This window comes from Octopus bimaculoides, chromosome 4 (assembly GCF_046866305.1).
Source record: "Octopus bimaculoides isolate indiv1 chromosome 4, ASM4686630v1, whole genome shotgun sequence".
NCBI classification, from domain to species: Eukaryota; Metazoa; Mollusca; class Cephalopoda; order Octopoda; family Octopodidae; genus Octopus; species Octopus bimaculoides.
In genome coordinates this window covers 11,672,569-11,691,046 of record NC_142931.1, presented here as the reverse complement: position 1 = coordinate 11,691,046, position 18,478 = coordinate 11,672,569, and the positions used below count along the sequence as shown (strand labels likewise).

The following is an 18,478-nucleotide window of genomic DNA, read 5'->3' as shown; positions in this document are numbered from 1 at the left end:
ATGTAAAAAGCTGGAATAAATGATGTTAATCATTTTATCTGACGTGCTAATGATTCAGTCAGCCTGCAGCCTTATTTAGAATGTAGGTGTATGACAATATGTGAATCACTAAAATAAGGGGACACTGCTTCTAAAATAAATCAGTTATTTTCCTTACTCTTAGAAACAATTGTATTAGTTACTACACCATCTTGCTTTTATAATTTAATAATCAGAAAACTATAATGATGATATTGCTTATTTAAATATTGTAGCATGGAAGGTGGACGTTAAGCAATGATAAACGTTTTAAAAAGAATTTCTAAGATAAAAACATGTGAAAGTAGAAGCAGGACCAATAATTTCAGGATAAAATGCTAGCTTAAGAAGTCAAACCAAAGGCTGCTTTCTTATAATGAAAGTGAAATTAAAATTACTTAACGAAATACCCAACAGTTAATTGGGAACACAAATTCATAATTTAAATTGAGATAAAAAATTTTTTTTTAAATTAAATTTTTCAAAGTAGTTATACCAAGACAGCATTTTCATCCTTAAAATTTGAGGCAACATCTTGTAACTCCATAGCAAGAGCTAACAATCCTACTGCATAGTAGCACAAAGGATCTTCATCTGTCGAAGCCCACTGGAAGAGGCGAGTCACAAGACCTTCCTGGATAAAAAGAGAAGAATTCAATTAAAACTGTTATTCTGCAAAGGATGTATTTCACAGGATTCAAAGAGTTTCTTACAAATCTAGGATTTATCATAAAGTTGTAACATTTTATCTTTTTCAGTGAAAATCGGTAACCAAAGTAGAAAGATAGCAAATAGCAGTCTGAATTAAACTGCTGAAAACACACTAGTCCATTGATTAGTGGAGTGAGTGTTTTGATAAACTTTATCTTTTTCAGTCATTGGAGGGCGGCCATGCTAGGACACTACCTCAAGGGTTTAATCAAACAACTCAACTCCAGTACATCATCATCATTTAACATCCGTTGTCTATGCTGGCATGGGCTGGACGGTTTGACCAGGGCTGGTAAACTGGAAGGCTGCACCAGACTCCAGTCTGATTTGGCATGGTCTTCTATGGCTGGATGCCCTTCCTAATGTCAACCACTGAAAGTGTAATGAGTGCTTTTAGATGCCACCGGCATGGGTGCCATTTGCGTTATACCAGTAACTGCCATGACAGCGATTTTGCTTGGCTTGATGGGTCTTCTCAATCATGACAATGCCAAAGCTCTCAGTCATTGCTTCCATGAGGCCCAACACTTGAAAGAAACTTGGTCACTTTGCCTACCCGAGGCCAAACGCTTGAAAGGAACTCAGCCACTTTGCCTCTGTGTGACTCAACACTCGAAAGGTGCTCTTTACATGCCAGTTATGTGACACCAACATCTGCCATGACTATGATTTCACTTAGCTTGACAGGTTTTCTCAAGCACAGCATATTGCCGAAGATCTTGGTCACTGGTCATTGCTTCTGTGAGGCTCAAAGTTCAAAGTCATGCTTTGCCACTTTGTCCCATGTCTTGCAGGGTCTACCTCTACCACAGGTTCCCTCCACAGGGATCGGCACTTCTTTACACAGCTGTCCTCGTCCATTTGCATCACATGACCATATCAGCGTAATCGTCTCTCTTGTACACCACATATGATGCCTCTTATGCCTAACTCTTCTCTTAAGAGGCTTACACTCTGTCAAACATGCAGACTGACATTGCACATCCAGCAAAGTGTACTGGTTTCATTTCTTCCAAGCATACGCATGTCCTCAGCTGTCACAGCCCATGTTTCACAGCTGTTCACACACAGGCATCATACAATCTGCCTTTCACTCTGAGAGAGAGGCCCTTAGTTGCCAGCAGAGGTAGAAACTCTCTGAACTTTGCCCAAGCCTAATCTTATTCTCACAGCTATGCTCTCAGGGCATCCACCTCCACTACTAACTTGGTCACCTAGATAACAGAAGCTATCTACTACCTCTAGCTTGCCCCAGTGGCAGTTGATGGAGTCTATTTTCTGCACATTTTCAGCATTTATTGTACCTGTGCATCTTCCACATACAAAAGCTAGTTTCTCTGTTAACCTTCCTCTGATATTGCTGCACTTCTTATATGTCTATAGCTTACACCAGGTACATCTGCAGTTTCTACCTTTGCTTTTTCTACAGATCAAATGCAGGGATACATTGACACACCTCTGTTCAAGCATCACAACAATCTTGCTAGACCTATCTTCCAATGTGCCTACATTGACAGTGCCGGATCTGAAAACTGGGAAAGGGACATGAGTGAAAATATGGGAAGGAGTTATGGTATTCAGCACCTGAAAAGAAGTTTCAGTGATCACTTGATAACAGACATGTCACATCAGTTGTTCTCACTTTAACCTATCATCATTCAAACGTGTTAAAATTGTTGCCTCTATTGGGAGTGAGTGGAATGTAAGCATTATATTTATATATATATATATATATATATATATATATATATATATATATATATACTAGCAGAGACACCTGGCGTTGCTCGGGATTAAAATGGCATAGTTTGTATATAATATATTAGAGTTATGTTGAAACAGGTGATATGGGAAAGTGCAGCATTGACAACAAAACATTTGTGGAGTAAATGGTGGGCTAATTTGACTAAGCAACATTAATATTGAAAAATTATTTTACCGTTCCTTGGAATACATCAGAAGTCTCTAAGCCATTGATGATATCTAGCAACAGACGACAGGCTGCGATGTGAATTTCTTTCTTTTCCCAGCCACCCTCCATTATGTAGGTGCCAATCTGAAAAAAAAATAAAACCATAAATACAATATAATGACTGAATTTAATTTCTTTAAGAAATAACACCCTCAACTAATAAAGTCAGTTTATAAATGAATTCCATCTACAAGAATAATTAATGCTTAGCACAATATTTCGACAATATTACAAGAATAATAACAACAGAGTAATTTGAAATTTCCATCTTTCTAGAATTTACCAATGATGTGCCTATATACTGTTTCATTTTGGATTCGCTAATGTCCACTTTTCTATCTTTTTGTTTCATTCTCTTTGCTATGTCCCTACTTCTGGCCTTCGGTGCTGCTGTTCTTTATTTGGCTTATGTCTACTTTCTGTCCCCACAGATGAGCACTGAATACAGTATGTACATTATGATTATTACTATTATAATATAAGGATTTGCATTTATGATATATGAAAGCATCGAAAAAACAAAATACAAATAACGTGCATGTATAGCGGAGAAAACCCTTTCATCATCATCATCGTTTAACGTCCGCTTTCCATGCTAGCATGGGTTGGACGATTTGACTGAGGACTGGTGAAACCGGATGGCAACACCAGGCTCCAGTCTGATTTGGCAGAGTTTCTACAGCTGGATGCCCTTCCTAACACCAACCACTCAGAGAGTGTAGTGGGTGCTTTTACGTGTCACCAGCACGAAAACGGCCACGCTCGAAATGGTGTCTTTTATGTGCCACCCGCACAAGCCAGTCCAGGGGCACTGGCAACGATCTCGCTCGAAAATCCTACAGGAGCCAGTCAGGCGGTACTGGCAACGGCCACGCTCAAAATGGTGCATCTCATGTGCCACCCGCACAAGAACCAGTCCAGGGGCAATGGCAACGATCTTACTTGGCTTGCCGGGTCTTCTCACGCACAGCACATTTCCAAAGGTCTCGGTGCGTAGTCATCGCCTCGGTGAGGCCCAATGTACGAAGGTCTTGCCTCACCACCTCAGCCCAGGTCTTCCTGGGCCTACCTCTTCCACGGGTTCCCTCAACTGTTAGGGTGTGGCACTTTTTCACGCAGCTATCCTCCTCCATTCTCACCACATGTCCATACCAGCGCAATCGTCTCTCTTGCACGCCACAACTGATGCTTCTAATGTTCAGCTTTTCTCTCAAGATACTTACACTCTATCTAATAAAACTTATCATGAAACTTGGTTTTCTTTGTTAGACTTGTGCTATAACAGTGTTAATTCCTATTCCCAAAATTTTTCTAGACAAATGATTTTTATTTTTTTATTTTCATTATTTATGCGCCCTTTTAAAGCCTAGCCAGTCCATCGCAGCTTTACTCAAGAAACAGGAAGAAAGAGTGAGAGAAAGTTGGGGCGAAAGAGTACAACACGGGTCGCCACCACCCCCTGCTGGGGCCTCGTAGAGCTTGAGGTGTTTTCGCACAATAAACACACACAACGCCCGGTCTGGGAATCGAAACCGTGATCCTCCGACCGCGTGTCCGCTGCCCTAACCATTGGGCTATTGCGCCTCCACAGACAAATGATTACTTATATAATTAAGTATACAACACACACCAAAATGAAGTCAAAGTACTTACTTTACTCATAAAAGCTTCATTAATAAAAAGGGCTTTCATTAAGTGACCTAATGTACAATTAGGATTGGCAATACCTGAGGAGAAGACAAAAATATTACCTTACATTTTATAAAATATAAAAGATGATTTGTTAAATTTAACGAAGTTCTTTTGAATGTAGTTTGTTATAACCAATTATCTTTTGTATGAAACAATGTAGTTATTGCAGTCTTTAATATATTACTATATTTTCTTCTTTACCTTAAGATATCCACGTTAATCTTTGAGAACACTGTTCAGCTTGAGAGAATATCATCATCATTTGATGTTCATTTTCCCATGCTCACATGAGTCAGACAGGATTTGAGGTGGATTTTCTGTCACTGACCCTCGCTTGTTTCCAAACAAGAAAATATTTCCCCATGACCAGCCATGTCTCAGAGGATTGGAAACAAAAGTCACCACTTGCATGATAACACTTGCTTACAATTGTCAAGCGATGCCAAAGCAAGACAAGAGCAACACAAAAACACACAAACATATATGATGGCTATTCTCAGTTACCATTTACCACATCCACTCACAAGACCTCAGTTGGCCTGGGGCTTTAGTAGAAGACACTTGCCCATGATACCACCAAGTGCGATTGAACCTGAGACGTGATGGGGAAGCAAATTTCATACTACACAGCCATACTGTGTGCTGTGGTCCTCTCTCACATTTATTTCTAGAGAATAAAGTTAACATAAGAAGTAATGGAATAATTTCTTCTCACACATAGTGAAGATGATTACGATTATTTAAATGCATCTGAACCTACTTCTGTGTCAGATTTTTAGTTTTACATTTTACATGTTTAAAAATACAGCTTCTATCAATGTAGCATGAGGTACATGCATGTATCATGAATGCACTTTTGGCTATCATTGCTGCCTTTCTATACTTCCTGTGCTCCCTTCTACCCTTTTGCATAGAGTCATAGTGAGTCTGAGCACTGCAGACAATACTCTCATGGTGAACTGGCAGAGTCATTGGTGCATCAAACAAAATGCTCAGTGACATTCCTTCTGACTTTTTACACTCTGTGTTCAAACATTCACTTCTGGGAGGGGGGGGGTGTCAATAAAATAAATACTAATCAAATACTGGGGTTGATGCAATCAGCTAACCCTCTCCCCTAAAATGGCCGGCTTTATCCCAAAATTTGAAACAATTGTCATCATTGCCGTGTTTCTTTTGTTCCTTTTTAGTTAAGTGTTACAGAGCGTAAGATTCTTTATGGTTCTAAGCAAAGACTGTAATACCAACATGCCTAATTAACATCATTAACTCTTAAATGGCAGGAAAGAGCTGCACAAATGTGTGCCAAACAGGCAAGAAACAACAAAATATTTACCCAACTTTTGCTATGCCAAGTTTTATCTTGACCATTTTCAATGTTCAAGAAAGAAGAAGCAAAAGTCTTCTTTCACAATACAATTTACAGTCTCATTATCGAAAAGTGCTGTAAAGTATTCACTTTCCTTTGCATCCTTGTGAACATAAATTCATTTGAGTTTTCTACATTGTTATCATATGAATGTACATCATCATCATCATCATCATTTAATGTCGGTTGTCCATGCTGGCATGGGTAGGACGGTTTGACTGGACTGGCACACTGGAAGGCTGTGCCCGGCTCCAGTCTGATTTGGCATGGTTTCCTATGGCTGGATGCCCTTCTTAATGCCAAGCACTCCGAGAGTGTAATGGGTGCCATTACGTGCCATTTGTGCGACACCGGTATCTGCCACGACTGATTTTGCTCGGCTTGATGGGTACAAATGAAGAAAATCAGTCTACTTTTTCCATCCAGAGCTCTTTGAAGCATCACTTTCTCCTATGCTACCTAGAGCATCATCATCATCAGCCCCATTTGATGATGAAGGAAAGTCAGAAAAAAAAACTTTATATTTGTGTAAGCCTTCCACTTGCAACTTGATTTCTCCCACACTAGGTGCATTTGACAAATTAGATGCTCAGGTATCAATTGATGATGGCTATATCTATGTAAAATCTTTGAAACATCAACCGATGTCCACTGTTTAAGGGCTAAGACTGTATAAACATACTAAATAAACTATGCAGTTCAACAACATAAATCCTATTCTATCACAGAATGAAGTTTGCATGATTGGAAAATAACTCTGAAAGACAAACCTACCTGGATGGCGATCATCAAAAGGATCTGGATCCATTTTAAAGTATGCTTCAGTTTCTTTTTCAATTAACTCAGCCATCCTATACAAAATAAAGGACATTATTAGTAAAAATAAATAACCTTTTAGGCTTGCTTACCAATTTCTTTTTTTCTTTCATTGCTTTACACATTTCAACAATAGAACGCTTGTTCAAATTTATACATTTTTTATTGTTACCAGGACAAGTATTTTGACAATTTGACACTGTTCCAATGGATAAACAAAAAACTATGAAATAGAAGTAAAACATTTTATTCAAACAGAGTTGTGTATTTTCCCAATATATATATTATTTAACAAGGGCTGTTGCTACATTTTTTGCTGCTGCTATTTGTCATCCTCATACTTTTCTATGATGATGATAGTTCGACAGGAGTGAAATATATTTTTTAACCCATTTGTAATTTCTTTTCTACTCTAGGCACAAGGCCTGACCTTTTGGGGGAGGAGGTCAGTCGATTAGACCGACCCCAGTATACAACTGGTACTTATTTTATCGACCCCGAAAGGATGAAAGGCAAAGTCGACCTTGGCGGAATATGAACTCAGAACATAAAGACAGATGAAATATCGCTAAGCATTTTGCCCGGCATGCTAACGTTTTGGCCAACTTGCCGTTTTCCATTTGAAATTTCTGTTGAAAAAATTAGTTTATTATATAGACTGCTTTAGTTTCAATCAACTTTGAAAATGAAGAATTTATTAAAATAATTTGTCATTATTAAGCTAGTGCTTTTAATATAAACTGATATGAAATTTTGATGGAAGCTTTTTATTTGGGAATTTGTATCATAGAACCAAGGGCAGTTTCAGTCGAGTTAGCATTAACTGAGTTAATTATATTTTACAATTGTAAAGATTTTCTCTTATCCTTAAATTTTGTCACCCTCTGAATGTAACTAATTAAAATAGTATTTTTGTTCCTCCTTCTACAAAATGAAAAAGTCACAACTATGTTGATAAAAACTGTGAATTTTCGATAATTCAAAAAGTTACTTCATACACATAGACAATGTATTCTCAGGAAAAAAAAAAGGAAACAAAAAGACTAACCATTTTGATACTATATTGCTCTGACAGAGTCATTATTAACCCTTTACATTCAAATTACTCAATCAAATATAATGCTTATTATTCACATTGTTTTGAATTAATCATGCCTTATATTTTAGCTTAAAGATTTTGATGATGTGATAGTTTATTTTTAGAGTGACATTGTAGAGTAGGTGTAAAAGGCTGGATATGGCCAGTTTGAACATAAAACAGGATATTTGAGCTGACTATGGCTGATTTAAATGCTGAAGGTTAAGCTACTATTTGGAGTATAAATTAACACAAAATTTGAATGAAATTTTCAATTTAGATCACCATATTTGCTGTTGTATAAGACACACCCCTATTTTATAAGTAAATTTTGAGAAAAAACAGATTTAGTGTGTTTTGTCATACTTATTGAGTATTTTAAAGTTGTTTCGTAAGGGATAATGTACGATTCTATGCAGTATACAGGAATGTGAAGCGAAAATTTATAAATAAACTACATTATACAAATAGTATATTTTAACTTTATTTTCTTCCAGATCAACTGTATTGTATTACATTTTGGTCAAGAGAATTATCATACAGGATGTGAAACTTGTATTTCTGGCTGTGAGGTTTCGTGTTACTGCAGTCGGCCACCAAGGTGGTGCACCATTGCTATTATTTTGTTGTAATCAACAGGTTGCAAATGGCTGATACGAAGACGAAAGTTTAATATTCTTTTCATCTTTCTAAGAGAAATTTCATTTAGATAATTTTTAAAAAAAAACCTTTCTTAAAAGTAACAGCATTATTAAATAATGTAGGACACAAAGCAGGTGTGGGCTATGTATGCTGGGAACGAGATGATGTGATCGCTCCGCATAACTGGTGACGTACCATATACAAGTTTTCGTAAAATTGTGCTAACAGACTGATATTTTGGTTTGTTTTCAACATTTTATTATTAGTAAGAATTATTGTGCCTAGCCTACAACACTTAGTCTCCCATCTGTAATACAGTGACAAACAATATAGGGCAATATTTTGATACATTTAAAAATATAAAAGCAAGTCTTACACATCAGTAAATACATTACTTTGAAACAGGATGTTTGCTTTGTTAAACCTGGAGTGGTCTTAGGCAGGTTAGTATGAAAAGAGTTAAGGTTACAAGTGAAGAGAAAAATGGTTATAAATATGTGTATACTAAATACAAAGGAGACAGAAGAATGTTTCCAGTAATAATTACAAGTATGAACTATGAACTACTTTCAGATCATAAGTCTCCTTGATGCAGGAGTTTATCTCATGGCTCATAAACACAGGCAGAGGAGAAATAAATTTCCTTACAGATATGATGCAATGTCTGTCAAAAGAGATTATTCCCAGATGATCTGGTACCTAAGGTGAGAAGAGCTAACAAAGAATAGTGTTCTGTCCTGAAATGCATCAAAATGTCTGCACTAGATTTAGACTCATGAGTACGTAAACCAATGTGGTTGCTGTTTAATGACGAGAAAAGGAACTTAAGAAATTCCCATCATTAAATGTTGAGAAGTATAGACATCTTATGACAAAATATTGCAGACGAATTGACTAGAGGCTAACATTTTCAATATACTGTCACAAAAACTATACACACTAAGCAAAAAATCCTGTTGTTATCTCTGCCCATTACACTACATGGGTTTTGGTTTATGAGGTGATAGGAAAAAATTCCTAGACTAGTTCTCTAGTGCACCAACAGATGGCAGCACATGGTTGCATGCGCAGTGAGAGCTAGCAACAACCTTCATGAGGCAATGTGCCATGTGACATCATTGTGTTTACTTTGCAAGTTGTGAAATTTGTGATCACATGTATGCTGTAGTTTGTGATTTTGTCATGGACAGGAAGTTGAAACAAAGAGCCACTGTGAAAGAATATCCCTGGAAGACAATGAATGATTTGGAAGACCTGCCTTGAGCATCACCCCTAGAAATGTGGAGAAAATCCATCAGCTTGTGCATGAGGATTGTTGGAGGACAATCAATGACATTGCTGATGTCATATGGGTCTGTGCAGGCAATCCTAAAGCCTGAACTGAACATGTGGCACGTCTTCCAAGTTTGTCCCGTCTGCTGACCACTAAGCAGAAAGAACATGTCAAAGTCTGTCGATATCTCCATCAGTGTGCAACACTAAGATGAACCTAACAGACAAACACCACCACTTAGCTCCTGGGTGCCTTGGGTCCACTACAAGTATTCAGTCTAGGTTTGAGGATATCAAAATCTTCCTTCGTTCTCCAGGTCATACTTTATTAGACATTCTAATTAATTATGAAAACATGAAAATACAGTAATCCCTCACCAAATCGCAGTTTATTATTTAAGCATACATTGATTCCACCGTGGTGGTGTTTTGCATTTATAATAAAATAAAAATATACAAATCATAAAAATTAAAAAATAAATAAAAATATACAGTACAGTACTGTTTCTACTTTGCTGATTTTCACCTATTGCGGTGGGTGGGGAATGTAACACCTGCAATAATTGAGAGATTATTGTATGCAGAACACTCCCCACTCCAACATGAAAAAATGAGCATATAAATGAAGGGTAGGAGGAAAGAAATCAATGTTAATGGTGGATTAAGTCAACAGAAATATAGTCATTGTCATTTCAAAAAATTGAAATTTATATAATAATACGAGCTAAGAAACTTAACCCTTTTGAGATCAGCCTATTTGAGACTACACTTGGTTCTATGATACTTCCTGTTTTAAAGCAATAAAAAGTCAAACCTTCCATTAAAATTTCACATTAATTTACGTTCCAAACACCAGCTTAAATAGCCATGAAGTTATTTTACTAAATTCTTCATGGTTTTCAAAATTGAGATAAAGGTAAGGAATTTCAACAGAAATACAGAGAAGTCAGAATAGTTGAAAGTATTATAGCAGAGCAAGCATTCAAGTGAACAAAGGAAATCTGTAAGATGGTATCAAATACAAAATTACTTGTTATTGATGTGTAACAGATATTGCTGAAAATTAAAATGCGAAAATTCTAGCTTCCTAATATGGAAAATGGTCTCTTATCTTTAACTTCTTTCAGTTATTAGACCATGGCCATGCAGGGGCACTGTCTTGAAGGATTTTAGTCAAATGAATTGACCCCAGTACTATTATTTTTTTAAAACCTGGTACTTATTCTGTCAGTCTCTTTTGCCAAACCACTAAGTTATGGGGATGTAAACACACCAACACTGGTTGCCAAGCGGTGATGGGGGACAAACCCATATAGATATTTATACAATGGACTTTTTTCAGTTTCCATTTACCAAATCCTCTCACAAGGCTTTGGTCAGCCTGAGGCTACAGCAGAAAACACTTGCCCAAGGTACCACACAGTGGGAACCATGTAGCTGAGAAGCAAACTTCTTACCACACAACCACACCTGCTGTGGTATGGCTGAGCTACTAACGAAGCCTTTATCTAACAGCTAAATCAGCATGAAATAGGAGCATAGCAAGTGTGTCTGCTAGTAAGGTAATTAATCAGAAAGTTCAGTGGTGAAGATAGTACAGGCTGTCTTAAAAAAAAAAAAAGACACACATGACTCAAGCAGAGTTAACATGACATTAAACAATAACTTTATATCAATATTCACAATGGGACCAGGACTAAAATGTGATACCCATTCTTAGACATTCCATCAATAACCTTTGTGTCAAAGGTCTGATCAAACTAAGCTGATTTTTGTTTATTTCAACAGAAATACAATTTATTTTAGTTGGAAAGTCCTCCATGAGATAAATTATTCAGAGTGTATATATGAAGTTATCACAGTTTTAACATTCATTTGTATTGTATTGTTATGGGGGTGCTTCAGCATGACACAGACCAGATTAAAAGAGGATTAAAGATGAAAAAGCATGCAGCCACCATCATCATCACCATTTAATGTCTGTTTTCTATGCTGGCATGGATCGGATGGTTTGACAGAAGCCAATGAGCCAGAGGACTGCACCAAGCACCAATGTCTGCTTTTGCAGTTTTTATCGCCAGATGCCCTTCCTAATGCCAACCACCTCACAGAGTGTACTGGGTGCTTTTTACATGGTACAGGCACTAGTGAGGTTACCAAGTAACTTGCAAAACAAGACCCCTTATCTGAGAGGTGGGGCAGTAGTACTAAGGGAGATGGCTTTATGCCAGGTCAGGTCAAGAAAGGTTGTGAGTAAAGTATATTTTCAGATCAAATCCCAATGTGGTGATAGTGAAAACACATCGCCTAGTGCTTAGGGTGTTAGGCTAATGATTGTAAAGTCGCACATTCCTGGACCAAGGCAGCACACTGTGTCCTTGAGCAAGGCACTTCATTTCTCATTGCTTTAGTCCACTCAGTTGAAAATGAGTACGAGCTGACAGCTGGTGCGGCTCGCTTTCCGCTGGGTATAAGAAGAGGCTGGAAGGTGTCTATGTCAGCAGCATCAGAACTAAAACAACTAAAGTGACAGCTGGGTTTAGATTTTAGTTAGTGTTAGCATATTTAGTACTGGAGTATTAAAGAGCTAATTAGAAATAATTAGGTGTACTGGTGATCTTGTTGTTCTGCTAAAAGTATCCCAGAAGCAAAAGTGTTCATGCTGAAATCCATACCAACAATCCAACATACCTCCATCATCAGCTGCCCCATGGATATCATTATGGTTTCAACATCTGGGCATTCGGCAGTGTCAACAGCATTAAAATAGTGTTGTTTGGGAGCAAACATACTTTAGATATGTTGGAAAATGTGTGAAATCCTTGGTACAGTTAGGTATATTTGAAAAAGGAAAAGAATGACTTCACTGGTAGTTCTAATCAATTTAATTTTCTCATAATATAATTTTACAGTTTGGTTTGTAGATCTAATAAATTCTTTGTTAACTTTGCTGAGGAGACTTTTAAAGATTCCTTTTTAACTTTTCTGGAGAACTTTCTTGATGGTGGTTGTCGAACCAGAAAATAGTGAATGATAAAAACAAGATAATTGATTGAAGGTTGGGAGGTGATGGGGTGTTGAAGGAGTGTTTTATGAAGGGCTGGTGAAAGTGTCCTCTTGTTGGTTCTATTTGAATAGTTGACCTTTGGTGAAAAATATAATGGTCAGATGTTTTTCAAATTCTCCTATGGCTGAATCAACTATCTTAATTTTCTATGTTAAAGATGAGTTTAACATAGAAAATTACTATTTACTTTCAGCTCTGGTTCATCAACATTCCTTCTCTCCCACACTTATAAACAAATCCCATCCCCACCTCAGAGAGAATCACACAGCACAACACAACCTGAAGATCAGTATGACTGCCACCAACGAATGCAAGAAAGTTCTCCAGAAAAATTAAGGAATCTTCAAAAAATCTCCCCACCGAAGTTAACAAAGAACTCAATAGATCTACAAACCAAACTGTAAAATTATATTTATTAGAAAATTAAATTGATTAGAACTACCAGTAAAAACATTATTTTCCTTTTTCAAATATATATATATACATCCAGCTGTAGAATCATTGCCAGATCAGATTGGAGCCAGGAGCAGCCGCTGGCTCTCCAGACCTCAAACCGTCCAACCCATACCAGCATGGAAAATGGACGTTAAACGATGATGATGATATATAGCAAGTTATGTGAATGATAGAGAGTGCTTTATAGTCGAGAATATAAAGTTGGTAACCCTAAGAGCCTCTTAATCTTATAAGTAGCGACATTTTGAACATACCATATTGGACATTCAATTATGTATTGTATATGGTTCTTTGTCAATTGATTTATTGTTATATCTTAGTGAATTTTATATCATCCCACTGAGGTTTGATAAAATACCAGTCAAATGCTGAAGTCAATGGTACTGACTACTCCACCTAAAACTGTTGGCCTTATGCCTAAATTGGAAACTATTTTCAAGTAGATAGCATTAGCAGTGATTTAAAACAGAGACACGTTCTTTGGGGTATTGTTGACTATTTCCTAGTTAACAGGACACCTCCCTTCCATATTAAGATCTACCAGAGACCTGTAATGTATATCCTACAAGGCGTTGTGGTTTCCAGTAGATGAAGTCTGAAACTGGAAGCGAAAGAGAATTGTTTATCTCAGGTCAACCATGAATGAGCAGACCCATCCTATTTTAAGTGACTATCTCATCTTAATTTAAGACGTTGCATAGCGAGAACTGCGTTATCCAATGCAGCCTTCTTTTTAAGACAAGAGTAATAATAATAATAATAATGAAGACATTTAGTTGTTATTTCTACCATGTTAAGTGCTCCTTTGTTGGCTGGTAATGCAAACAGGATGAGGATAAACCCAAACAACACCGATATAAAATAGGAACATCTGTGGAGTATGCCGGAATTGATGAAACATACAAAAAGCTCCAACTCTATAAATCCCTGTAGAATGGCAATAGAAATTACTGATAAAATGATTGAGATTAGTAAATCTGAAAGACGGGAAATTCAGACAATGTAAAATTCAACTAAGTTCTCTAGGACAAATGAGTGTGACATGTAAAATTATTACATAACAAACATACATGATTGCGTACGAGGTTACAAGTGTTTACGTAATTATCAGAACGGCGGCATTTACAAACACTCACGCAACTTTGGACATATTTTAGGTGGGGAAAATCGACAGACAGAGGAATCAGCGAGCTTAGTTCTCTTGAAACTATGCATAATTAAGGAAGATGTTTTTTTTAAACTAGTTATATGGAATATATTAGAAGCTACTGTAAAGTTTACATTTTATGAAGTTTAATATAAGTTTCATCGATTACGATGAAATTGTTACAAAGTTCAATAATTTCACCATACTTTGAAAATATGTGTAGACCACAGCAAAACAATGACTTGTAGTCGATTATATATAAACAAACACGACTAGTTTGCTAAGCATTTTTATCGGCATTTACCTTTTTATTTCCCTAAATATAAAGTTTGGCTAGGGTTAGGGTTGGCTGAACATGTATGACAAAGAACACACACACACACACACACATATATATATATATATATATATATATATATATATATATATATATATATATATATATATATATATATTATGTAATATAAATAATATAGTTATGGTTGCATAAATTAATTTTTGGAACATTGTATCTCGAAGCATATCACATAAAGCTGTAAATATTGTGTTGAAAAAAAACCTTTTGAATAGAAGTCGAAGACTGTCCAACTTTTTCTATCCAAAAGGGTTTTTCAACAATATTTACGTGCTATTATTTATAGTTTTGTGCGATGTGCTTCGAGATCCAGTGTTCAAAAGACGAATTATATATAATTCTTAATATCCTTGAATGTAATTGCATTGTGTGTAAGCCGAATACTTGGCTAAATATTGAAAAATTGAAATGTCAAGTTGTGGAGTCGGTTAGGGGTAAACAATGAGAAACCGGAAGTTATAATATCACAAAAGACATTTGGATCCCAATGTAAAGGAATTTAGTTGTAACTCTTATTTATTTAATTACTTCAAGACTTTTGAAAATTATATAAAAACAAAAATAACTGATTAAAATTAATCGGTGACAAAGAATTGCAAAAAAAAAAAAAAAAAAATAAACAAATGCAAAAAAAAAATTATCAATTCTACGTCAACCTTAAAAATAACTGCGTTAATCAGATTAGTGATGTTAGAGAAATTGTATCAACTGAAAATTATAAATACTCCATCGACTTTCCCCAACTAAACACTTTCACATGTGCGCAAGTTAAAAACACGTGATGGACCCAAGCGGCATCAACATAGGTCTGAAATATATATGTCAGACCTATCATTACTTTTAAAATTCTTCAATAAAATAATAAATACTAACCTCGTGAGTATAGGAACGGGGTTCATATTGCTCTCTTTTGAGGTGCGATTCCATTCTTCCAAAATTCCGTTTAGCGTAGATAAAGAGTCAAGTGTAGCCATTTGTTGACAATGCTAAGAAACAGCTGCTTCTGTAGCTGTTTCTTGTTAAAATATTTGGTTTCCTCTTATTTGGTATTATTTGGGAAAGTTATATGGTGTTGTTTACATTGGTGAGATAGAAAAATGAAAGGAAGGAAGGGAACTATTAGCGAGACGAACAACTTTCACTCATTTTGGTGAAACAAGGAAAATGGAAACTCGGAAAAGTACAAGTGACACTCAGTGAAACAAATTCGTAATTAACACACACGCACACAAAAATGGGTCTACAGTTTAAATATACTGTTTCGAATCGTTGTAAAACACAGCAATTTCTTTTCAGCTCTTTACTATACTAAAAATTAAGGGAAAGAAAAGTAGAAGGGAAAAAGTTTGGTTTGTACAAATATTAATAAACGAGAGAAGCAAAGCAATGCCACGCTTTTCAAAGAAACCAGTTTTCCTCTAAACAAACAATAAACAGATGTGGTAGGAATGAGGTAGATTCGTCGAAGTAATGAATTTCAAAATGGATTGTTTCTATGGTGCCAAGATTCACCTCCTACAATTGTCTGGAAACGGTAATTATCTTTAAGAAAGCTTTAAAAACCTACATTAAAACACAACTACCAAATGAGTCTAACACGAATACAAAGCTGCTGCTAGCATTAACAGTGGTGCAGCTCAACTTCCGGTTTAAGCTATTCCGAATGTATTCTTTTATTATAAGAATAAAAAACTATCGCAGAATGCTCTATTTACAATCGAGTGGTTGTCATGTAAATATCTCGAGTGCTTCGAAATTTATCAAAATTAAATATTTTAATTAATATGTTTGTAGTTGGCTATGTTAAATTGAGAATATTTAAAGATTTTAATTTTAATCTGAGACAAAGTATGATAGTTGTATACGATTCTTTTTACTCACATAGCTAAGTTTGTAAGGAATAGATACAAACGCAAGTATTCTATTATTCATATATTCCAGAATACTATTAACGAATAAGCCGCTAGATCTTCCGACACATGCTGGTTGATATATATATTTATATATATTTATATATATGTACAGCTTTATGTATATGTAATTTCATGGAAATAATGTAGGATAAATTGAAGTATTTTGCCATAAACTATTTTAGTTTTTTTATATTGTTATTTTATATTCCATATCTCATTATTATGGTATTTTCTCTGGATTTAGAGAGTATATAGAGCTGCATTTTATAAATTATGGCCGTTTGAAGTGGTGCAACAACTATAAAGTTCGACATTCACCACGTGGGTTCCTTAAAATTTGTCGGCAACATGCTTTATTCGTTATGTAATAATAAATTATGGTAGCTTAAAAATAAAAGATACAATCAAACAACATTTTCCTGTTTTGGAATAATATTTATCGCGTGTCGGAATATATGAGTACATTATATATATATATATACATATATACACGCACGCAAAGACGCGTGTGCGTATTCAATAAAATAGATTGCCTCAAAGTCTGCATTAAATATTAAAAAACAAAAAAACTGCGTTTTAGTGACGTTTTAAAACTTCGATGTGCGTAACTACCCCAATTTCAGAATAATCCAATTTATATTATAATATTTATAATACCCAAATAAATTCGTTAATATTTGAGTTCTAAAATTAAAAAAAAAAATATCGTCATGAAAAAAAAAAGACAATGCAACGTTTTTGTTCTAATATGTATTTTTCTCGTAATTATTATGCATAATTCAATTGATATGGTTAAAATGATCATATAGCTCAAAAACCCATTCTACGATTACCTAAATTTCGACTGAAAATCTTTTCAATTAAAAAAAAATGTTTTTTGAAGAGATTGTTTTCCTTTTGTTTTTGGAGTACGGGTTCGATCATCCAAATTGTTGAATCCTTTTTCTGAACCGCTCGACTATATATATAAACGAGTAGTTGGAACCAGAAATGTACTTCAGTTAAGCTTAGCAGATAAGCAATTTTACATCTATTTATCTTTGCTCGCTGAATAGTATGGTGTATTTACTGTTTTTACGCGATACCCGTTCCTTACACTTTACTGAACTGTAAAGTAGCAATAGAACCTGCTTTTGTCAGTCAGGTAAACTGGAGCAAGCAGAGTTATCTACCTTACTCAAGAGCACAACGTTTGTATTAACCGAAAAGCTTAACATTATGACCAATTCTTGGTCAATATTACACAATATTATATAATATTATATTGTGTAGTATTAACCATGTTCTCAACACAAAATGGCATATAATTCAATAGAATATTGACTTGATGCAGAAAGGAAAGAAAACACAAAAGTTGTCCATAACTAGTCAAATATTAGATTTATAGGTCTTAGCTTGAGCTTTTCTCCTGAACATTCTGGAAAAATATACATAAAGAAGATAACCAAAAAGAAAACTGAAATATATTAGTTTAGCAAAGATAAGTTAGATGAATAAAGTGACAAATTTAATAGTATATATATATATGTGTGTATATATATATATATATAATTAAATTTTCACTTTATATATATATATATATATATATATATATATATATATATATATATGCAATTTTTAACTTATGGATAAAGTATTATGAGTATAACAAGCTCTTTTCATTAAGGTCACCAGATTTTAGAATTAAAAAAAAAATTTTATGATAATTTTAAGGTTACTAATTTCCTCAATGTATCTTAAGTATATTGTTCCATTCTATTTTCAGTTGACATCAACTAGTCTGAGTTAAGGCTTCATGCTTAACGGTATTTATGTTCTGAGTTCAAATTCCGCTGAGGTCAACTTTGCTTTTCATCCTTTCAGGGTTGATTAAGTAAGTACCAGTTACGCACTGGGGTTGATATAATCGACTTAATCCCTTTGTCTGTCCTTGTTTGTCCCCTCTATGTTTAGCCTCCTGTGGACATTAA

At 35.3% G+C, this 18,478-nt stretch overlaps 1 protein-coding gene across 1 annotated transcript in view; it reads right to left on the bottom strand.

The window, feature by feature from the left end:
- LOC106872186 (DDB1- and CUL4-associated factor 1) overlaps window positions 1-16,218 on the bottom strand; it is a 49,675-nt gene extending 33,457 nt beyond the window's left edge. Inside the window, exons 1-5 of the mRNA XM_014919084.3 lie at window positions 15,469-16,218; window positions 6,537-6,613; window positions 4,355-4,428; window positions 2,669-2,785; window positions 515-652 (exon numbers count right to left, since the gene is read on the bottom strand). Of these exons, the coding sequence (XP_014774570.1) occupies window positions 515-652; window positions 2,669-2,785; window positions 4,355-4,428; window positions 6,537-6,613; window positions 15,469-15,569 (507 nt within the window). The 5' untranslated portion in view covers window positions 15,570-16,218. The remainder of the gene's footprint in view (window positions 1-514; window positions 653-2,668; window positions 2,786-4,354; window positions 4,429-6,536; window positions 6,614-15,468) is intronic.
- Window positions 16,219-18,478: the final 2,260 nt, after the last annotated feature.